The 24,496-nt window shown below is 39.9% G+C and overlaps 1 protein-coding gene across 1 annotated transcript in view; it reads left to right on the forward strand.

Annotated features, from left to right (window-relative positions):
• The first annotated feature begins 3,545 nt into the window (after window positions 1-3,545).
• Window positions 3,546-24,496, forward strand: part of sntg2 (syntrophin, gamma 2) — a 143,550-nt gene continuing 122,599 nt past the window's right edge. The window contains exons 1-7 of the mRNA XM_050062315.1: window positions 3,546-3,566; window positions 11,783-11,920; window positions 12,036-12,092; window positions 12,251-12,308; window positions 17,231-17,274; window positions 19,483-19,524; window positions 20,663-20,750. Coding sequence (XP_049918272.1) covers window positions 3,546-3,566; window positions 11,783-11,920; window positions 12,036-12,092; window positions 12,251-12,308; window positions 17,231-17,274; window positions 19,483-19,524; window positions 20,663-20,750 — 448 coding nt within the window. The remainder of the gene's footprint in view (window positions 3,567-11,782; window positions 11,921-12,035; window positions 12,093-12,250; window positions 12,309-17,230; window positions 17,275-19,482; window positions 19,525-20,662; window positions 20,751-24,496) is intronic.

Genomic DNA, 24,496 nt, shown 5'->3' on the forward strand with positions numbered 1-24,496 from the left:
CCTCTGGGAGGCTTGAATCTTGACTGTATCGCTTTCAGTTTAACAGAGTCAGATGCCGTTTTGAGTTCATCAGCCTTAACACAGCCAAGGTCATCTTCATATGCAGCAGCACTCACCACCATTTGCTGCTGCTGTGTGTCCTCGGCGGGCTCGGGGCTTGGGTCTGCACTGGCGGCGGCTGCAATCGCCAAAGAGGCAGAAGAGCTAGCAGCATAGCTAGCTACCTCATCTTCCCGTCCTGCCTGACTGCTGCTAGCGCCTTCATTCTCGCTGCTCTGTGTGTTTGTAATAGTAGCAGGCTTAGTTCTTTTTCTTTCAAATGCCTGGAAAAGGCTCAACTGTCTTTTCGACATTTCTATAACATTACCGGACCGAACCGTAATCACCACATAGGCGGTAGGCTACGTAGTGTAGAAGAAGAATATAGCGCCAGAATTCAAAATCACTTAGTGACAGATGACGTAAATGACAATCATTGGCCTTTATGTTAGGCTTCAATTAATTGGCTTAAAAAATAAGTGGACTCAGCATGTTTAGCCTATTACAAACCAGCATGACTTAAAAAATAAGTGGACTCAGCATGTTTAGCCTATTACAAACCAGCATCTTTATTATCCCCTCCCCAAAAACAATAATAAAAAAAAAACCTTTAAAATATTTATTTTTTTCACACCTTCAAAAAAAATTGTGCGCACAGTGCGTACAGGATTCCGGCTGGCGGCGCCACTGACCGTTTTTACTGCAAAAAAACGTGATGTAAAGCAGACAGACTGACCGACACTGTCATAAAACCTGTCATAAATGCTGCATGCACCTGACAAACTGAACTGTTGGCAGATTTAACGCCTGCTGTGAGGCCAGATTAAGCATGTGAGCGAAACACTTCACAAGCAGGTATCCCGCTAATTGAATGGCAGCACCTATGTTAGAAGCATCGCCTGTTTCAACCACAGTCCCCCATTCTTGTGCTGCATTTTGCAGGAGGTCTGCAATGTTTGCTCCAGTGTGACTTTGGTATACTGCTCTGGTTTAAAGAATGTGAGACAGCAGTCGCCAGTTCTCTGTGAGATAATGTGCTATTATAGTCACATATGAATCCACTGACCTTGAAGTCCAGGCATCACAAGTTAATGCCACTGTTCCTGCTGTACTCAAAGATTCCTCAGCTTTATGCTTCACATCTCTGTAGAGCTTGGGTACGGATGTGTTGGTGAAAAAACATTGAGACAGAGTCACATACCTGGGTTCCAGTGTTTTTAGCAGGTAACAAAAGCCTTAGTTTTCAACAACACTGTGTGGAGGCAGATCTTTGCACATGAAGGAGGTGATGGACTGTTATTTTCTTAGCTCTTTTAGAGTTGGAGGGTAGTTTTGTCAAGCTGAGTGTGTCCAGTGTTGGTTGATTTTAAGGCGTAGTGGGTTTAGCATTAACTTGGCTGTCAGTGGCTAACGCTATCTCTGGATGGTGGTGTGTGAGGTTAGCACTCATGTTTGTAATGTTGCAAGAGTATTTATTATCATATGATGCTGCTTGCAAATCATGTCATATCAATACAGTATTGCTACACAAAATATCGCGATACTATGTTGTATCGATTTTTACCCCCATCCTTATCCTCTTGTGTCCATCTTATTATGTTATATAACCTTCTTTGCTATACGTATGTACCTGGTCTGTCGTTTAGTACAAGACTAAACAGAGCCTCTGCAGACACACCACTGATGTGATCTTCACTGCCGACATGGTTATAAGCACTCCTCTAGCCAGTGTGACAAATCTGGCTAATCACCAACTGTCAGGTCAAATTGCACTCTGATTCACAGAGGACTGAGAGTGTGAACTCAGTATGTTTAGGAGATCCTTCAACGTCAACAAAACCCAGCCTCGACCTTCTCCTGTCTTTGTCAGTGCACAAATCTCCACAGCAGGTGTGCTTTGAGTTCTGTCTGTTCTTTAACTCATTCAGCAACCCCTACTGAGATTTATTCATCTTTTTAAAAAACAGAACTACAAACAAAACCTTTAAGCTGATTGATTAGATGCACGTCTTTAAATTAGCAGTGCGAACATCAGAATTGTTAATTGCAATCTTTTATCTTCTTTGAATATTTCTTATTTTTTTTCTTCTTATTCTTCGTATTACTTGCAGTTGTTGTTAATTGACATTGTTGTGTTGGAGTGAAATGCAGGTATCAAATGAAAGCTGATGCAATGCGTCTAACTGATGCTGAGTTTGCTCACCTGCTGTGTGTGGAGATACCCTCCAACTAAATGGATTAACTATACATGTTCACCCTCTGGCACAATTCATGCTTTCACCATCTATAATGTATACAGACAACTTTGTTTAAGTGTAGCTTTGATTTTCCTTCAGTATTGTACATATTCTTCTATTTATCTTCTATTCTACTGAGGATTTTGTGACCTTACAAACCCAACAATATTACACCCTCTGTAAGGGGGCGATCACACCTACAAGGAGCGCTAGAAACGAGACGCCAGTAAAACAATTGATTCCCTATGATACGGTGCATCTGACTGGTTTTCAAGCATTTTTTATGACAGGCGTCTTTGTGGCGTCTTTTTAGACACGCGTTCTTTTTCTGGCGTCTTTTTAGACACGAGTTTGTAGATGCTGAAAGTTGAAATAATCTGAACTTTTGGGCGTCAGGCACCAGTGGCACCATTTCGTCATCGTCTTACTTGGCCCAGGCAGCCAATCAAATCCATGGAATCAAGCAAGAGGCGGGCTTTGCTATCACGTCAACTTCATTCATGTTTTGTTGTTGAGAGTAGCTGAGGTAAATTGTGTAAACACAATGGCAATGCAGTGCGACGACGAACGGTTCATCCTGACTGTGTATAATTACAAGGAGCTATACAATCCCTCTATACCTCAGTATAGCAATAAGCACCAGAGAGCACATGCTTGGAGCTGAAGATGCTCGAACTGACACCTGTTTAGCCGAAAGTAGGACTGGAGGCGCTCATCATCCAGACACAACTCGCTAAATAAATGGTGATATTCACCAAACTGTTTCCTTTTCTTGAGGATATCGTGTACCCAAAAGGGTAAAAGCAGGGATAATGGTGGTGAACTTTAGAAAACGTAATAGAATTTCAATACTTTAAAGTCATGAAATGTGTTGGACGAACATAGTATCTAGCTTTTGATGTCTGGCTGGAATTAGTGTGGTGAAGACCTTGGACACTGTGCTGTAGGTGACCATAGCTACAGATTGGATCCACATGTGTGCACTAGAGTCACATGACTGGGACTGAAGTCAGAAATGAAGAGTCACTTTAAAATTGTTCTGACAAAATTGTAAAATATACTTGACTTGAAAACCAATGACTCACAATTTACTTTACGTTAAGCCTTTGACTTTGGGTCATACCCCCTTCACGTACAAAAAACGATATATTCTTTTCAAATGTTGTAACCGTCACTGTCCTCATACTTTCATGCGTCCAGTATCTTGCATAGATTCATTGATTAGATGGCACCAGAGGGCGGAGTCAAAAGTTTCTGATAACAACAAAAATGACGATGGTGGAGGAAGACGTAATGTTGAAACTCTTAATGGAAGCAGCTTTGTAGACGGTGTTAGTCTGTGAGGTCATTAAATACATTCCCCCAATCCCAAATGGATCCCTTACTGACTTGTTGACTCAAGCCCTAAGCTAGGACCAATTCCATTTCTGGGGGGAAGTGGTGTCCCAATTCTCTGTCAGGTTAAGAGCTAACCTGACCCAATTCTCCGTCAGGTTAAGAGCTAACCTGATGGAGAATTGGGTCAAGTTGGGTCACCACTTCCCCTCACATGAACGCGCAAAACCAAGGGGAAGGGCCAAGACAAGGGCTGAGGGGAAGAAATGGAATTGGTCCTAGGTCTGTAAGGGCTTAGGGCTTGAGTCAACGAGTCTGTAAGGGATCCATTTGGGATTGGGGGAATGTAATGTGTAGACGGAGAATTCCTTTCACGATATGCCCCATTTGTTTCAGTATGCCATTTTTAAAATGTCTTTGTCGTGTCCTTTGGTCATGTCCTGCTTGAACTAAGCTACGCTGCCTCCATGATCTCTGGTGGTACTGCTTAGTTTCTTCATATCTGTAAGCTTTCAGAAAACATGCACAAATATGGGCGACATGAAGACACAGACACACTGGGATGTCTTCTACTTGCCCCTCAAAAAATGACGGATCATTGGTCCGTGACGTTTCTGTAACATCCAATTGAGCTTACATTGCCTACCAATACATACAAGTGGGATGCTGAAACACTGTATTACAATGAATATTCTATCTTTTTTTTTTTTTTTTTGTTAAAGATATTTTTTGGGGCATTTTTTAGCCTTTATTTGATAGGACAGACAAGTGTGAAAGGGGGAGAGAGAGAGGGAGTGCTCTACCACTAAGCCACCAACGCCCCGAATATTCTATCTTTAATAATGTAAACTTATACATGATGACTGGTAATGCATTTAAGAGAAGTTGTTTGGGGTGGGGAGCACTAGTTTTATAACCTGCATATACTATAATGGAATGTCACAGAGGAACTGACACTATACTTTGTAAAAACCCGATATATTTACATGTATCGATTTGATGTAACCCATACTGTGAAAAGAATCGGTCTGCCCATCACTAGACCTGAGTGTAATTAGACTCGGACTACAATACAGTCAACCCAAATAGATCAGACTAGACTCGGCTAAATGAGACCTGGCACAGACTGGGTCGGGGGTCAATTCTCAGATACCAGCAACCAGTGAATATTTTAAGTGCAGAGATAAAAAGGCTGTGTTTCAATTATAGCTTGTTGCACCTCTTAACAGGCCAGGCTGCCATTAAGAATATTCATCAGTCAAAGGTCACTTCATCACAGCACTTTGTAAATATAGCAGCTCGGGTCTCACAGTCCTCTGAAACTAATCTGACCTTACCAGAGGATTCATCAAAGACTACTGCCTTTAAAACAACAAAACATGGACATTTTAAGCTTCACAAACACAGAAATGAATTTAATGCAGAGCTGTTGTACTGGACTGCGTTAGGTTGTTAGCTTCACCCCCCCCCCCCCCCACAGTTTGGCTGGCAGGATTTAAGGGAAAAGAGGACACAATTTGACCACAGTCAGCATGATGAATATGATATGCTGTCACACGATTTTAGCTCAATTCAGCTTTGAATATATTGCAAATACATTTGCTTCTGCAGTGGCTGTGTGATTTGAATGTTGAAGGTGTTTTTCTTTTCCAGTGGATTAAAGAATTTCTGACAGACTGCCTAAGGAGAATATGCGACCAGCGTGGTGGCTTAACGAGATTGTTTTATGTACAGGTGTCCCACAAGGCGGCTTTCATTCCCTCTATTGTTTTCAATCCACGCAAATGAGACGAGGTTGCAAGACAGCACCATAGTCTCCAGAATATGCTTTGTGGTCTTACATGCCTGCACACAGTCACACATGAACAAGCTGGCAGAAGCGCAGGGCTGGTACATGATAAGCCCAAGAGCTGCTACCTTTTTTGGGGGGACATCCGTTTCCACTTCTCATGCATTTTTCCCACACTATGGATTTCAATCTTGAGGGGCCCCGTCCTTAAACACATGACGATAACCACTCATACTACATTAAAATCAAACAAAAATTCAACCCATGGGTAATAAGATGTTTTAGGCCATTAGTTAGGGAATCCCATTAAAGCTCTTCCCGTCAGTACAGTCATGTGTTGCATTCATGAAGCCCAGCAATGTTATTCTTTAAATCTCATAATACACACCATTATTTAAGCACCAAAGCCAGCATCAGTACACTGCTTTAATTAGCTGCCCAGCAAAGACGATAGAGCATTGATTTTGGATGTATTATCACTGAAGATAAGGAAGTATAATATATAATACCAACCACTATTGTGCATGTTTTTCTCATTAAAAAAAGGAAGCAGTGTCTAAGTTTCAAGTCTGTGGGTGGGCGTTTTTCATGGCAGCTGTTACTAACATCTGAGGGCTGGCGTTGCCAGGAGATGCACTGTCAACCTCCGTTGCACTGCTGACCGCAGCATGTCATACTGTAGAGCCTATAAATGTTGATGAGGACTGTCACTTTTTCAAAAAAGATACGTTTGAACCAAGTCAAACCAACATGTAATTAGCTTAATTTGAACGTAACCCATGTAGCGTAATGGCCCCAACCCCCTGATGTAAAACCCAAAATATTTCACCTACTGCTCCTCAGATGCCTTTGAGTCGCGATTGTCTGATCAGCTCGGCATTGCTCTCGAGTGACTTCCTCCATTTATATTTTTGAATAGGTTACTGATAGGGCTGAGTATTGTTTAAAACATTACGATACCAGTACCAATACCAGCACTATTAAAGTGATACCAATACCAAAAGGGTACTTTATTCCATACTCATAATATGAATGAGTGGCATGTAGTATAGTTATACTTAAAAAGTTTTGGTAGCATCTCAGAAGAGAAGAGTTGCTAGCTAAGCAAATTTCTGTGTGATGATGTCACCAATATGCAGATGAGCACATGGTATCATCTGGCGACCTTTGGAGCTAGTGCTAGCTACTTTCATGGGAGAGCGAATGACATCATCTGCCAACTTTTAGCCACTTTTGGAGCTAGTACTAGCTACTTTAATTGGAAAGCATATGACATAATCAGGTGACTTTTAGTGACTTTTGGAGCTAGTACTAGCTACTTTAATTGGAAAGCATATGACATCATCAGGTGACTTTTAGTGACTTTTGGAGCTAGTACTAGCTACTTTAATTGGAAAAGAGGTGACAACACTGCCATCTCTGACCTGGGGACAGTTGGTGAGAGTCCACTTGGCTGCACACAGTCTGACAGGGCTAACTGTTATGTTAGCATCACACAGCTAATGTAACCCAACATTTATTAACAAGTTTAACAAAATAATTTTTTAGATGTTGGTGTGAGTTTGTTGGGATGGTTTAAGGTCTTGGTTGTTAGCCTACTGCTGCGTCAGCTCATGATAACCAGGCAGATGTCACGCTGACCATTCGCCAGAAGGAGTGTGGCTCGGGAGAAGGCAGCAACAGAAAGAGGGGAGTTGCAGCAGTCCGGGATCAGATCCCTGGTGATCTTGACTTAACATTTTTTGATACTGCTTGGTACTTGTTTCTTTTGGTCAGTATCTTAAAGGTATAGAGTAACAATACCCTAGTTACTGATAGGTCAATAGGGAATGCACTAGGTCAAGATAGTGAATTTTAAGCACCCTCTGCTGTACCACAAGGCAAAACTGGTAAGGTCATTACAGTTCATTACACTTTTAGTTAGGGATGTAACAATATAATGAATTTTGGCGATAGTGTCGTAAAAAAATGTCTCAATGCTGTCATGTGACTGTGAAGAAGTCTACCACAATATTACCTGGTTGTTTTGCTGGTATAGCTGCATCGTCTCTCCTTGTTAAAAATTGTCAGAACTTGACATTCACTTTCCCTGGGGCAAGTCAACTCTGTGTTTGGGCAAGTTGAATGTCTCATGCGGTTGTCAGATCGCGCAAATGAAAAATAATTGTGATGTCTAATGTGAAGTTACCTGAGAATAAACTGTGTACTGTAAGTTAATTGAGGTTGAGGTTGTCGTATACAACATAACATTACTGACATTAAATATCTCTGGAACACTACATGTAGGAGACCTTCTATGATTACTGTTTTTTGCCCAGAAGCTAACATTAACCTTTGTGCCATTCTAACGGGGTCTTCAATGTGTTCATATCCCTTTCAGAAGCTTTGTCATCCAGCCTTGATCTGTGGTGTCTTTTTTGTAAAATAACATAATGATCAATCTGACACTGAATGTCTGTGTGATTATTTATCCATTTTCCCATGTTGACAACAGTCGTTGTTAGCTGTCCATTCGCTGTTCATTATTCCTTGGCTTGAGTCTGTCGACCAATCAGAGGGTTTATATCTGAATGCAAGGCAACTCTGATCTCAAACACAGGAGAAGCAACCATCTTGTTTTTGGATTAAAATGTTCCTCAAACCACCTAAAACTGGCCAAGTGCCAGGCAAAACAGCAATAAAACTTTGTTTAAGTTAGGATCTTCCCGGTCATGTAATTGTTACGTGTTAATGGGTCTGGGCGATATGAAGAAAATCAAGTATAATATTTTTGACCAGATACCTTTTATTGGTATTGTGACAGTATTGTAGGGTTGACTATTAGTTTTTGATTTTGATTAATAATCATGAGTAATGTGGATTTAATGACTAAGTGGGTAAAGGCAAATAATAGAACAGCTAGGTTAAGTCTGGTAAGTTCAGAAAATGACAACACTTTACTGTAATGCAGCCAGTCTTTACCAGATAAAGACAATACTTACAAGATCCAAAATCTAAGACAGTATTTAGTCTCATATCATGATATCTATATAATACCAATATATTGCCCAGCCCTACCTGTTAATTGTGAAACGTAGTGGTAGATGAAACTGGTCAGTGCTTAATTGTGCTGCCCAGCTCCCGACCAGAGGCCTTAATTTATACTCTGTCTTGTTTTGCAGGAACAGAACACGACCTTCATTCTAAAGTTTCTTAAAAAAGCATTGTTTGACATCATTCATGTACTGATTACCATCTTTTTCACCCACTCTGACCCCTTAAGAGTACATAATTTATGAAAAGGTCAATCATCTGCTATTCTACAGAAATCTGCCTGCAAAAGAACGGTGGGACAATAAATTACATTAACATTTGCATTTTTGTCCTTCTACTGATCACTGTCTAATTACCTTGCTCTGCTTTTAAGGCTGTCTTATAAGTACTTCAGTCTGGCACCATTAAGGTTGAATCAAGACAGTCCAGGCAGTCGCACTTATTTGAAATACACAAAGTGACTAAAATGCATTTTTAAAATTGCTTTTCTAGTTAAAAAAAGATGTTCCCGGTCCCTGGCTTTCTTTCAAATAATCAGTCATGTAAAAAGAATCTCAAAGGCCCAGAACTGTCTTTAAGGATGCCTGTCCACAAGTGGATAGCTTCCACATAAATGCCAAAAATGTAATAGTAAAGAAACAGTCTTCATAAGTAAATGAAAAGCACTGATAAAAGGCTTGTAAAATGGTAAGGTGCTCTACATAAAGAACTGCTTATTGTCAACACTGTCGTAGGAGGGTTTTGATAACAGTTCAGCCAAAAGGGGAACCTGTAGAGTAAAACCTGCAACAATATCAAATGAAAGAGCGGGTGGATACAATAACTGAAACAACAAAAGAAACATATTGCAATAAATCACATCTATGTGAAGGTTCTAAGGCTCGTTTCAGGTGAGACTTCAAAAACATGCTGATTCAAGTTTATAGTAACTTTTGGGGCCACTGCTTGTGGTGGTGTATTGGACTGCATTATATGAGTGTTTCTTTTATTTTGTCCACTAATTGGATATGAACCCATTTCTGTAATCTATAGTCAAGTCACTTCTGTTCAACTTGCAATTGTTTTTCCATCAAACATTAGCTGTAGTCCTCCCATTCGTTTACATGTCAGATCATCCATCAATTGTATTGACTCCTTTGGCTGGATTTTGATTAAGCAGAGGGAAAAAATTTCCTTCACTGTTTCAACAGTAAAGTGTTGTGTGCCATGTCATGTCCTTCAGCGTTTTCAAAACTTGTGAATCGACACAGGATAATATCTATTTTGGGTGACAATGTTGTTTAAATACACAGATACCAAGTATTGATTTCTGTATTATATAGATTATTGATATTGCAAAAACAAACTTTTGGAAGCTTACTAGAATAATACAATCAATTGCTTTCTCAGTCTACTATTTTGCTACAATAAAAATCATTCAAGTGAGATGAACAGATTAGAAACCTTATTTTATTAGATAAAATATATATACTCTGCATATCTCAAAGCGTTAAAAATTGCAATAATATTATATCATGACTTGGGTATCATGATGATATCATATCGTGGGGTCTCCAGTGATTCCCACCCCTACTAAACTTGAATCTCTGTACAAAATCCTTTGGTTATTCACCCAAGAATTGTTGAGATATTTCAGATTGGACCAAAATGGTAGACCGTCTAACTGACATTGCCTTCCGCAAAGCCACGCTGATAGCATGGCTACACAAAAGATTATGATTTGGTTTAAACCAATTACCAAACCAAAACACCAAAGGCTGACTGCACAGGACATGTTAACCACCAGCCTGACTACGATGTTACAACCTGAAGACCACAAGAGTGTGTGAATAGTTGTTAATGGTAATAGTAAGCCCCGTCATCAGAATCAGATGTTTGCATTGTATGTTTCTGCAAACCACAGCCGATGCCAAATTGGTCCATTTCATATGTATCATATGAAGTATCATATCGATGTTTCTAAAGTTATGTAGTGTATGAGATGTCTTTGTCATGGGGAGGTGAAGGGGGTGGTGGATGGCGTTACAGCTAGGTGAGATGTCTGCCAAGCTTCAGACCACAGTTTGAGAACCACGAACAGCAAAACCGTTTTTCTTCTCAGCAAGTCTTCGCTGCATTTTCAGCAGCTTTTTAGCCACCAAACATGGGCGTTCTTAGCAACCCGCTGCTGTTTTTCCACTGGAGACAGGGCCACGACAAGGGGTTGCTTGTTACTGAGAAATCCCTGTTTCCAGCCAGAATAGTGACACAAGAAGTGGTTGTTTTTTGCTGTGTTTCCAGTAGGAATAGTGCCACCAAAACCCGCTATTTTAAGCTGAAATATAATTGCTGCCTAACCATAACCAAGTGGCTTATGTGCTGAAACCTACGCATTAACAACAGCCTTACTGAAAGGTAAAGAAATGTAGATTTTGAAGGTATCTGCTACATAATAATGTAAAAAAGTAACATATCCATGGTTTGCAGAAATGTATAATGCCAGCATTTAGTCTGGCGATTGGGTTGTAAATGTACAAATGCAAACTTTGTCAAGTAGTCCTCAAAGATCTACACCTTGTTTGGGTCAGTTGTGGGATCAAAACTTTAAAAGGCCTTTATACTGAGCCCTGGTTTGAATTTTCGGAATAAGATGTGCAAATAAAATCCAGTTTAAATTCAGTTCAGAAAAAACACATTAGGACCAGGTCATGTCGCCTTGATGATACAGACTTAAGCTCATCTGATAAGAGCGTGGGGTACATTAGACAGAAAAAGGTTAGGATTCACTGAGCTTTAGTGACAAAGGGCATTGTAGAACTTGAAAAAACTCCAGCTGGCAGTCTTAATCTCTAGACAAAAAAGTTCAGGTTATTTCTTATTTATTAGAGCTGCTCAAGGGTTTGGTTGTGACTTTAGGTGTTTGCAGATAGAGACAGAGCAATGATAGATCAGAGAATAATTCATGAAATTCGAGGGTGGGATTAAACTTCCCTCTATTATGTGTATCTGTGGAATCTTCACCTACTCAGAGATAGCACACATGTCACACTTTATACCACCACTGTGTTCTTTTATCTGAATCGACTGTTGTTGTCATTTCTGTCTTCTAAGTGTTGAGTGCCATTTCCTGAACTTTTGTGTATTCTTTTTTTTATAAGGTAAAGATGTGAAAATCAAAGCATGCAATCGTTTTTTTTTCTATTACACAAAGGTTCATGCTTTAAAATGTTGAGTAAAACCAATTAACCCAAAACTAGACCAGAAGAATTGGGTACACAAATGACATATTGAGGAAAGAGGATTAAAATGTTCATTGTGAACATAATTGCTCTGCTTGGCAAAATGTCAATGCTCTTCTCAATTCCAACAGACAAAATCTGGAATTGCTTTGCTGTACAATGAGGAGACCAACAATACCTATGATGTCTGCCTGAAATTGACCAAAGAGGTATTAACCATACAGAAGCTGGATGTGGTTTGCACAAGTGGAAGTGAATCCCAAGTAAATGTAAGTGCGCCCGAGGGCTCCAGACTTGCATTGTAATTCATACTGCATGACTCCAGAATACTGTTTCAATGTTCACAATATCCTATTGCCAATAAGAAACTCCCATTTTCTAAAGCACAGAACTGTTGTACTGAGAAGACAAGCGACTGGCGGTCTGGGCTTAAGCATCAAAGTAAGCACTAAAGTTTTGATTATGGAGAGACTTAAGTGGAAATGACAAAGGCTTTGGGTTGCAGAGATGACTGTTTGTCTTAGAAAGTAGTTTTGGCAGCAAATATCACCAGTGAAACTGAACAACGTTCATCTTCATCTCTCTCTCTTGCTTTTCAGGGAGGCGCAGAGCACAACGTGCCCGTGGTTATTTCAAAGATTTTTAAAGATCAAGTAGGTAAGAAGGTGTTGTATTTCACTACTGCAATGTGGACTTGAAAATGGTTTTCAATGCAGTGTTAAATGTCATTAATCACGTTGATTATGGAAATGTTAATGAAATTAGAAAGAGACACTGGTTATTTTACAGGTGACATTTAAGTTGACTATGAAACTTTAAGCATTTTGAGAGCATCAATAATTTCTTGTAGAGATAAGCTCTGGGTTAGCTCATAATCAAAGAGAAAATCAAAGAGAGGAAGTGTCAGAGGAGTGAAGAGATTGGTTAAATTTGGGACGGAGCGGAATAGTTCAAGATTTTAACATGCAATTTTGCATTCTTTCCAAGAAAGTGAGATGATGATTCTGCTATAAACTGCAGTTTTAAAGAGGGTACCCCAGCAATTCATAATTACATTTCCTCCAAATTGGGAACATTTGTGAGAGAATACAATAGTCCAGTCAGAATTGTCAGAGCCTGCTTCTCCTTTTATTCAAACACAGAACCATCTTCTTGTGGGCCTCCCTTTCTTGGTAAATGCTCACATCTCTCAAACCCTAGTTTGTTATGCAGACTTTCTGCTATAGATTTGTAGTCTCCAGACCCTGATGACATTATCAGGGTTATTTTCTCAGACTTTAGGAAGCTCTCTCCAGAGCTACAGACGATATACAACTGCACATGCTGAGCAGTATTTTTTACGATGAGTAAACTGGACTTCATGCGTAAAATCTGTGCCACTTTATGCTACTTTAATATAGAGCTGGAGTCAGGAGGTGTTTAGCCAAGCTTAGCATAAAGACCCTAAGTTCCTAATGGTTTTTTTTTTTCTACGTTCAAGATAAGACCATGTTTACACGAAAACGATCCACTGAAAACAGAATCGTTTCTCATTTTCGTTTTTAAAAAAGTTCTGTGTTTAGACGACAGCGTTTTGATAACTATCGCCGTGCACACGGATCTGCAAAAATGACCAGAAACACTGTAGTATACATGCCAGGCCAGTAGTTGCCGGTGTGACTTCGTAATGGGCACATACGCTTCCTTCTACAGAGCGGCGATGTATAAACAAATAAAATGGCAACCGCACGAACGTTTGTCTGGACGGACGATGAGGTGGAGTTGCTACAGTAAATCTACACTATGATGGGGAAGCGTTGATAAATTCAATAGGGTAAGCAGCACAAACAGAGCTTGGGAGTCTGATTGTTGTTGCGATGGTCGACTTTCTCATGCATGCCTAGTGACTGGAAGCGTAATGCACATGTGGGAACAGTCTCCCTTTTCAGAGGAAATGCATATAGCAAGTTTACATGACAATGGAGATGGTGCCGTTTCCAAAAAATTGCACTCTGGAACCCGTTTTCAAAACGTTGCGTTTTCAGGCACCCAAAACATCGCTGTCGTGTAAACGATTGGCCAAAACGCAACTAAAGTTTACCGTTGTCAGTTGAAATCGTTGTCGTATAAACGGGACATAAGATGAAGTCAACTCTTGACTGATTTCTTTATATGGTCATCTGCTCCAGGCACCCTACTGCAATTAACATATAACATATATCCGTTTGTCTGTCCATCTGTCTCCTTCTCAAGAACTTGATATTTCAAAAATGTCTTGAGGGAATTTCCTCAGATTTGTCACAAATGTCCAGATGGACTCAAGGATGAACTGATTAGACTTTCATTTTACAAAAAAAAGTTTTTTTTGGCCAAATTCGGGACTTTATACACATACTATGACAAATATCACACAAATATCTAATAGGGTGAAATGATAAAGTGACCTAGTCCGTCAAATCTCTAGTGAAAATGAAATTTCAAGAACATCTGGGGGGAATTTCTTCAAATTTGGCACAAACGTCCATTTGGATTTATGGATGAACTGGTTAGAATGTAGTAGTTAAAGGTCACCACAACGGTACATATATCTCATTCTTGTGAATGTGATATCTCAAGAAGGCCTTTAGGGAATTTCCTCAAATTTGACACAAACGTCCACTTGGACTCAAGGGTTCACTGATTAGAATTTAGTGTTTAAAGGTCACTGTGACCTCCATAAACATGTTTTTGGCCATAACTCAAGAATGTATAAGCGTATTATGGAAAAATTTCACCTAAATGTCTAATAGGATAAAATTATGTAGTGATGACATTTTATATCCAAACGGTTAAAGGTCAACTTTGCTGTAACATCATTATGTTATGCTAAAACACTCTTCTAGCCATTATTCAATGCCATAACTTAGTAACAGATGGGGAGACACTGGGTCAGATACTGAATTGGTGACCCTAATCTTGAATAGGTGTTGATTGAAAAGCTCTTCATTGCTGCTGGATTGAAGTTGTGTGTGTGAAGCATCCACGTTTTTAGAATTTGTAGCTTTCTTGTACAGCATTCATATTTAAAGCATTATTTATTGTCATGGCTTCATAAGAGTCTGGACAGACATGAAACTTGATTGGATGGTGGTGGCTTAAAACTAGGTAGTGGTAATTCTAGTTTGGCCATTAAAGCTTATGAACATGTTAAACTAGAAACCATAAATACAAGTATGAACCTGAAAAATATCCCTTTAACCTGCACATTAACATGAATGTAAGATCAGCAAACTTGTGATTGTACTGTTTGGTAAATGAGAGTCCCAATCCTGGCAACCGTGCACACAATCACTGCAGCCAACTGTGGTGCCTTTGGAAACTTTTGACTCCACAGCATGTGTTTGTAATGATTGGCCCACTGGTGTGCCAGTAGGGTTGCAACAAAGTGAGATTTTCATGGTACAATAACTGTTTAAGAAAATATTGCGGTATAACAGTATTACAGAATTTACATTATTACCAATCAGAATGACCCTTACAGGAATAACCTCCCTTTAGAAAATAGCTAAAATTAGGGGAGATTCTTCATCCAGTTGAATTTTTTTTCAATAGATAACAAATGTACACCGTATAATAACCTTCAGCTGTTATATCACAGTATAACTTGAAACCAATATATTGCTGCAACCCTACAAGCAAGTAGGGGTGGGCGATATGTCCCTAAAATAATATCACAATATTATTTAGACAAATTAGTTAAAAATAAAATGAAATTTAAGAAATTGAATCTCAACAAAATAAGTGATATAGTGTTACATGGCAACGTAACAGTTTACCTTCAAATATTCAGTAAAAACTAAAATGATCTCTCTTATTTCTTTAGTCTGTAAACAACAACATTAACTCATAGTGAGATTCAGATTCTGTATACAATATTAGTTGTTCAACAAAGTAAAATCTACCAGAAATTACACATTTAAACAGCTCCCAAATACTATATATATATATATGTATGTGTATATATATATATATGTATATGTATATATATATATATATTATATATATATAAAGTGGTCCGCTTCATCGAAGGTCTCAGCCTTAGACATAGGGTGAGGAGCTCGGACATCCGGAGGGAGCTCGGAGTAGAGCCGCTGCTCNTATATATATATATATATATATATATATATATATAAATCAGCAGATGATTTCCTTCTCTTTTAGCAAAATCCTAAATAATTAAATGGGTTTTTTTTCTACCTGGACCTTTATGCTCTGTCATTACTCCTGTAATCATAACTCTGTAACCTGTGACAGGCTGTTATGCTACCATAACTATCGCACATTCACATATATGTAGTTTAATCACTTGACAACACCGAGTGTGTGCACAGTGAGTGAGGAGAGGGAGAGACGTTTTGATGCTGCCAGAGGAGCTGCTGACTGAGTTCCCTCTGAGTGGTAACTCGCTAAAAGAGTCTGAGAAGTCCGGGGCTGTTAATAAAACATTCAGGCAACCTGGCCTAATGACGCCTCAATTTCTCCCATACTGCTGGAGCTGCTCCTCTTTTTTGAAACCACCATGGAGTCAGTAATAATTTCGCTTTCAGCCATGCTTGTTGTTCCTGTTGTACCATGATGTTGCAACATGTCAACAAGTCGAAATATTATGGGTATCACAATGTCAATTTTTCATATGATATTCTGGTATTATTGTGAACAAGCACACCCCTACAAACCAGTGAAGTTTAATTAAATGAACAGGATACATGTGTTCCTATGTCAACTTAAGAGGTGTTGTTTTTTTTTTGTGTGTTTCTAGTCTTTGTGCTAAGTTTGGCTGAACATATCCTGACTCCAGCTCCATGACATGAGATTAGTATCGATCCTCCGTTCTAATGCTCAGAAAGAAATCAAATAATCTTTTTTCCCCCAAAATGTTGACTTGATATTCCTTTAAAACTAGTTCTAGTGATTGGACTGTTTATGTACTCCTACTGGCAGACACTAAGTCAAAAAGTAAAAACTTTTCAAGGAGGGAACAGTTTGCTTGAAATAAAAAGGAAAAGAGAAGTTGTTAAAAAAAAAAGTGTGAAAAGAAACACTGACAGGAAGTAAACAGTCTCCAGATTGGAAGAGTAATGCACCCATGCTGTTAGCAAGATGGAGGAGAAAATACTTCACTCATGCTTGTCAGGAAAATTGTAAGAACTGATGACCTCTGACTATCCTGTTAGGATGCAATATCACAGCACAATGTGAGTGAATCATTTCCCTGTAATTTGTCTTTTTGCCCACATCCCTCTTAATACCTTTTTTAGATATGAGAGAATCATGTCTTCATATCCCCGGGGACGTTAAGAGCCCTTTTCACAGAGCTTTACAAATCTTTTCACAACAGAGCTTTCATTGTTTCCTTCCGTGCCGCTGCAAATGAGTTTATATCCTGATTAGTTTCAAATTTCATGCTTTCCTGTGTTCTTTCTCTGAGCTGTAGGACGTTGCCAGAGATTAGACAGACAGAGACACTGATTGCTATTTCCACCACATTACCATGTATGAAATGAGCAATTATTTTCTAATGTTTTCATTAACCTCTGACACTTGACAACTGACGCCTGCAGCCGATCAGACGGGGAAGCTGTTCGTTGGGGACGCTGTGTTGCAGGTTGGTACATCGGTTCATGACTTATTTGCTTCGAGGTTGATTCAGGTCACTGCCAAGAGTGGCAACTTGTAGCATTTTAATTTCAGTCCTCTTCTGTTTTGGCTGAGTGTATTTTTTTATTAAGGAAATGAGAAGAGCATATTTTTGAAGTTTGAACTTCAATCAAATGAGTCTTTTAATGTCTCTTTGCTCGTGTGAAGACATAATATTGTGATCATAGATATTCTTCTTGAATCATAAGACACAGTTTCCATTAAGCTAATCAAATATTTCATTGTCGGATTCTGCGGTCGATTTATCGTAAGTTCACCAACATATAATAGTTTCTGCTCATCAGAATATTCATCAAAACGTCAAAGTGTTTAGTATTTAGTAATGATATTCATTTCATCATTTAAACAGTTAATTTGAATCTGTCTGGCAGATTTATTGGGTGTGCTGTTTATCTAGAATATCAAGTAGATTCATTGGACAGCCAAGCAATATTAACACTCATATTGGAAGTTAATATGAATGATATTATGAATTGAATTGCTATTGCTTGCACCTTTGGATCACCACTGTTTCATATTTATTTGCAATGACTTTATATTGTCAGACTGCAGAATATTGCATCTTTTTGCATACTTTTCAGCCATGAGAGGCGAAGCAGCAGATCAGGTGGGGATGGTTTAGAAAATTTCTGTTTTAATATAAAATTATATCAGTGTATAGCTGCTAAAGCCCACAGCCATGGACAGATTATAAGACAATGGGCCCCTAGACACAGACATGTGGAAGTCTCTATAGTGAGGTTGTTTTGTGTCTCTTTGGTGTGTGTGTGTGTGTGTGTGTGTGTGTGTGTGTGTGTGTGTGTGTGTGTGGTAGTGTTGTTTCTCTTTGTAATTGTTTTGCATCTCTGGTAATTTGTGTGTTTTTATTGTGTTTGTCTTTGTGGTCATTTTGCATCTCTGGTGTGGTGATTTTTTTGTCTCTGAGGATTGGTCATTTTGTGTGTGTCTTTGAGGTGGGTTGTTTGTGTGACTGTGGTAGTGTGTTTGTTTAGTGCTTTTTGTGGTCTTTTTTGTCTTTGTGGTGTGGACATTTTGCATCTCTTTGTGTTGTGGGTTTTTTGTGTCTTTGTGGTCATAGGGTGTTACAGTGTGGTTGTTTTTCTGGCCATTTTGTGCGTCTTGTGATTTGGTTAAATTGTGTCCCTCTGTGGTAGTTTCTTCTCTTTGTGGTTGTTTTGTGTCTTTGTGTTGTGGTTGTTTTGAATGTCTTTCTTATGTGTTCTGTCAGTATGATTGTTTATTTCTTTTGTGGTCTTGTATGGTCGTTTGGCACCTCTGTGGCTGCGTTGTGTCTCTTTGTGGTCGTCATGTGTGTCTGTGGTTGTTTGGTGTTGTCGCTTTGTGTTGCTTTGTGTCTGTGGTAATTTTATGTGTTTATTGTAGTGTGGTTGTTTTTTCATCTCTTTGTGGTTGTTTTTGTGTCTGTTTTGTGTCCTTGACCTGTGGTTGTTTTGCATCTCTTTGTGCTTTTTATTTGTTTTCTAATGTGGCCATTTTGCATCTCTGTGGTTGTTTTATGTGTCTTTTCTGTGGTCTATTGTGCCTCTGTGATGTTGTCTTTTTGAGTCTTTGTGGACGTTATGTGTCNGTCTTTGCGGTTGGTCTGTGTCTTTGTGGTGTGGTCACTTTGAGTCTTTGTGGTCTGGTTGTTTTGTGTCTCTTTTGTCTTGTTTTGTTGTTTAGTGTATTTCTTGTGGTGTGATTGCTTTGTGTCTCTAAAAAATGGTTGTGTCTTTGTGGTATGCTGGTTTTGTGTCTCCTTGAGACTGTGTTGTGTCTCTTTGTGATCTTTTGGGTGTCTTTGTGTTGTGAATATTGTGCACTTCTTTGTGATTGTTCTGTTTTTCTGTCTCTTAAAGGTTTGTTTGTGTGTGTCTGTTAATGATTGTTTTGCATCTCCATGGGGTAGTTTGAGTGGCTGTCAAACAAAAAAAGTTAAGTCACTTCCCAAATCCATCCATGATACTAACAAGCAAGCTACCTACCATCTTGTGACTCTGGTAGGGGGGGGTACCAGGGGCTGCCAATCATACTCCACCCCTGGCCTCCCCTCTGGCCCTGTTCCTGCAGCAAAAGAGCATAAAGTTGCTAAATTACACACTTTCTTCACTTTATAATACTTTTTGCTTTTCTACTCTCTCTGTTGGTTTTTTAGGTCAATGGCATAAATGTAGAGCCGTGCACTCATGAGGAAGTTGTGAGTATATATTTCATTAACAGTTGTAAAAAGCCAACTCCCTGCTTCACCCATCCATTGCTGTTTCCATCATTCTCCCAGGTTTAACACCAACTTCCAGAAGCTATCAACATGGGGGTGCACCTCAACAATCTGGGTTGTCATCTTGGCAGGAGGCTGTTTTGGTTTACCCTCTGACAGACTTAAAAAATTAAAGAGTAGATCGGTAACAAAAGCTGCACAGAAATTTAGGGTGCTAATACTTGGCAGCATATTAATACATGGGGGGGGCTCCATTTCTCTTTTAAACGTAGCTTTTCTCCTTGTTAAAAATGTCCTTTATTCTCAGCCATCATCCCCATTCTCCCACACACACATACACACACACACACAAGCATACACTTTTCCCATGTCTGTCAGCTGTGTCTTCTCATGCAGCCCCAAACAGCTGTTCACTATATTCACCTCCAGAGCATCAAAACACATAATGAGCAGCTTCTCTTCAGAACAAAATCCAGCGCTTTTAATGGCAGGCTGTCACACTCGCAGCAATGACAGATGCTCAGGCTAAAGTTACAAGGGCTAACGTACAATGTTCACAAGAGGATAGTGAGGGATCTGATAGCAGATGTGCATTTAGGGTATGTAGAAGTGACCTTGCACATTGAATGTGACAGTCAGGTGACTCATTTGCTCATGTATTTCCTCTCTTCTCCAAGATGCATGAGAGATAGATTTAATATTTCATTCTTTAAATCTAACCTTACTTGAAGGCCTCTTTGAAATTTTGACTTGACATCTTTGAGGACGTGTTTTATATCACTTAGACATCAAATAATCAGACATTCACAGAGTCTAATTACTTTGTAGTGTGAGCTGTCGCTTTGCTGCCGCCTCTCATTAAAGAAACGCCGGCCATCAAGTTCCAAGTTAGATGATTTAAGTGAAGCTGCTTCTGTCAAGCTTTAACTTACATATTCTTCACTCATCCCCTGGTGTATTTTGTTTGCTCAGGCTGTGTGCAGCTTGGCATGAATGTGGCTTGTTTTCATTTTTGTGAGATTAAATTTTATCTGGCTGCATCACTCACAATCGTTCTCTCTCTCTCGCGCTATCTATCTCATTCTAAATCTCTCTATCCCTCTCTGGCTCCTGTCAGGTTCACCTCTTGCGCACCGCCGGAGATGAGGTCACCATCACCGTTCGCTACCTGCGAGAAGTTCCATCGTTTTTAAAACTGCCTCTGGGTAAGACTCCTGTAGTTTTGATGCCATGCAAGCTCACAATAAACTTCATTTCATTGAGCGTTTTTAGCAATAAAGGAATAAAGCACATTTATGGAAGGCTGTCTTTTTGCCCACCTTGACGCTTTAAAGCAGTTCAATAGATGAGCATTTATTTCAGAGTATTAAATTGTCATGCTCAGTGGCCTGAGGCAAGCAGTAATGTCAGGAGCACCCAGAGCTGCAATCCCCTGCTCCTGTATTTACCTTCAGCAGCTTGAAGAGAAAACACAGACGCTAAAGTCAGCCATGTGGAGCCGGTAAAAGGTGAGAAATCAGGTCTGCAGGTGAGAGAGGTGAGAAAATGATCATGAGCAAGAAAATAAGAACTTGATGCAGCTCAAGACTAAAAGTAAATTGTAAATTTTGAAAGTTTGGCAATTTTATGGAAGCAATTGGGAGGACTATGTCTTTTATACTAAGTAGAGGAATGATGAATTACTGGACAGTGGAGGTGGCTTTTTACCAAAGGAAGCTTCCAAAATCACAGAGTTTAATATTTATTGTAAGCAGTTATGAAAATAATTGTTAAATGCAGCCTGATTTGATTGACAGTGGCAATAAAAAACACCAACTAACACCAAACTTCCAATATTGCTAATTTCCGATTGGTACACAGACCCATGTGGAATCATTTTTTGACAAAGAACTTTACTCAGATGACTTGCTTTTTCCAGAGCTTTCAACTACATCTCAGTGTTTTCTTTAGCGAATAGAGTTTGCTCAGAGCTACCAACATGACAGCTGAGTAAAGGAGGACTGTACGGCTATGTTCACACTGCAGGCAAAAGTGGCCCAAATCTGAAATGTGTTGCTAATATTTGACTGGTTGTTCATGCGTCCACATCATCAGATAGCCGTGACCGGAGGCATTATGTTTTTGGGTTGTCCGTACGTATGTCCCATTCTTGTGAACAGGATAATTCAGACACACCTTGAGGGAAGTTTTTCAAAGTTGCCACAAACGTCCACTTGAACTCAACAATTAACTTATTGTTTTTTTTTTTTTTTTGTTAAGGTCAAGGTCACTGTGACTTTACAAAACATGTTTTTGGCCGTAACTCAAGGATTCATACGCTAATTATGACAGAATTTAACACAAATGTTTAGGATAAAATGATGAATGAATAACATTTTATATCCAAAAGGTCAAAGGTCAGCTTCACTTTGACATCATAATGCTCTGCAAAAATAGTTATCTGGTAATTATTCACCATCATGACTCAGGAACAGAAAGGGAGACATTTTGTCAAATACTGATACTTAATAGATCCTCTGTGCTGCCGGGTTGTGGATGTGTGTGAAGCATCCACGTTTTAAATTATGTCGCTTCTTTGCAGCAACATCGATATTTAAATGATTGTCTACTTTCATGGCTACATATGAGTCTGGACAGACATGGATAAACTGCAACTGCAGCTTGAATGGTTTGCAGCTGCATACAACTGTGAGGTGATAATTTAAGGTTTTTCATTAGGGTGAGCAGCACAAATCACATTGGATCTGATCTTTGGGCCACTTTCATATTTATCAATCAATCAATCAATCAAACTTTATTTGTATAGCACTTTTCATACATTAAAAATGCAGCACAAAGTGCTTCACAGAATAAAAACAAACAAAAATAATACATACATATTGAAAACCCGCCCCTCCCACCCCCACATATAAACACATGCACACACACACGCGCGCGCACACACACACACACACACACACACACACACACAGTCAATATAGTCAATAACATGGCTAGGCACTGAGGAACCAGGTGAGGAAAGAACCACCTATGGGGAGCCATCCACACTGAGAGGCACTACAGCCCACGGCCACAGGGAGCGCCGCCACAGAGACTACCCCGACCCAGACAGACCGGGGTGGACTCCACACATGGTGCAGAGCCCCCCAGCCCCCTGGGCCTGAGGGATCTCCAGGGCGACGTCCCCGCGGGCAGACCGAACACACCCCCCAGCATGGAGGCCCCCCATGAGGAAACACTGGAGCTAAAAACTAAAAGACTAAAAGGCAATATGATAACATAAAACAAGTATGAGATAAAGTAATGATAAAATGCATAAAAATGTAAGATTAGGAAAAAGAGTTAAAGATTAAAATAATATTAATAATAATAATAAATAAATAAATGAATGAAGATTTTTGTTCTAACTCTTGGAACAATTAAAAGGCCGGTGCCGGAGGACCTCAGGATCCGCGAGGGTTGATATGATAAAAGCAGGTCAGATAAATAAGATGGCCCAAGGCCGTTAACACATTTAAAAACTAATAAAAGAACCTTAAAATCGATCCTGAAACACACGGGGAGCCAATGCAGCGATTGTAAAACTGGTGAAATGTGCTCCCGCCCTCTGGTCCTCGTCAGCACTCGTGCGGCTGAGTTTTGGAGTAGCTGCAGGTTAGAGATGGTCTTTTTGGGAAGACCAGACAGCAGGGCATTACAGTAATCTAAACGACAAGAGATAAAAGCATGCATCAGCACCTCCGTGTTAGCCTGAGAGAGAAACAGGCGGACTCTGGCTATATTCTTAAGATGATAAAAACCTGTCTTTGTTACATTTTTGATGTGTGGAATAAAACTAAGCTCAGAGTCAAAAATGACGCCCAGGTTCTTTACACATTGTGAAGGTTTAAAATCTTGTAGTTTTGGTAAAAGTTTCTCTCTCTGGCCTTCAGGACCAATAATTAAAACCTCTGTTTTGTCCTGGTTGAGCTGTAGGAAATTCACTGCCATCCATGACTTGATATCTAAAATGCAGTTAAAAAGGGTATTAATTGGCCCTGTGTCGTCAGGAGACACGGCGATGTACAGCTGTGTGTCATCTGCGTAACTGTGGAAGCTGATGCCGTGCCTCCTGATGACGTCCCCAAGGGGAGGCATGTATAGATTAAAAAGAATTGGACCTAAAATTGACCCTTGGGGCACCCCACACCTAATTTCATGCGTTCTGGAGGAACATGTATCCATACTTACAAAGAAACAACGATCTGTGAGACAAGAGCTGAACCAGTTAAAAACAGTACCAGAGAGGCCCACCAGGTTTCTGAGTCTGTTTAATAAAATGTGGTGCGGCGCTTAGATCCAGTAGTGCCAAGACTGTGAGTTTTTGTGAATCAATATTCAACCTGATATCTGTTGTGCCGTACAAGGATTTCTAACAAAGGCCTACACTTTATCCATAAACTTTTGGGCCTACATGTAACAATCAAAGCCTGAGACCACATGTTGGCGCCCAAAAGAACAAAGGAATCAGTCAACCCCCTTTCTCTGTTTGAATCAGCTGATTCAACCCCCAACACAGCACCCCAGCTGACCAGCAGAGGTCCCTTGAAATACACAGCTCCCATTGGGTGAAATCCGCCATGGCCAACCCCGCACCGATGACGTCACGCCGGGTTATATCATCACAAAGCGTACCTGAGGAAAACGCTTCTGGCTGTGATCCTCATAGCCAATAGGAGTACCCACAACTGTTCCTAAAGCTTAGCAACTCGTCCCACATGGCGAACGCTTTAGAAAGAGTTATTACTGTGCACAGTTAGACGCGTTTTAGGCCTACGGATCTCCCTCGCTGGTCGAGCTGATCTCCTCTCCTCTCCCTCACTCTGTGCGCCGAGGAACACAGAGTAGCCCGGTACGAGACCACGGATTGACCCTCTCACCCGGATGCCCGCGGATGCGAAGTTTGGTAGAT

Source organism: Epinephelus moara, chromosome 14 (assembly GCF_006386435.1).
Source record: "Epinephelus moara isolate mb chromosome 14, YSFRI_EMoa_1.0, whole genome shotgun sequence".
Taxonomy (NCBI): Eukaryota; Metazoa; Chordata; class Actinopteri; order Perciformes; family Serranidae; genus Epinephelus; species Epinephelus moara.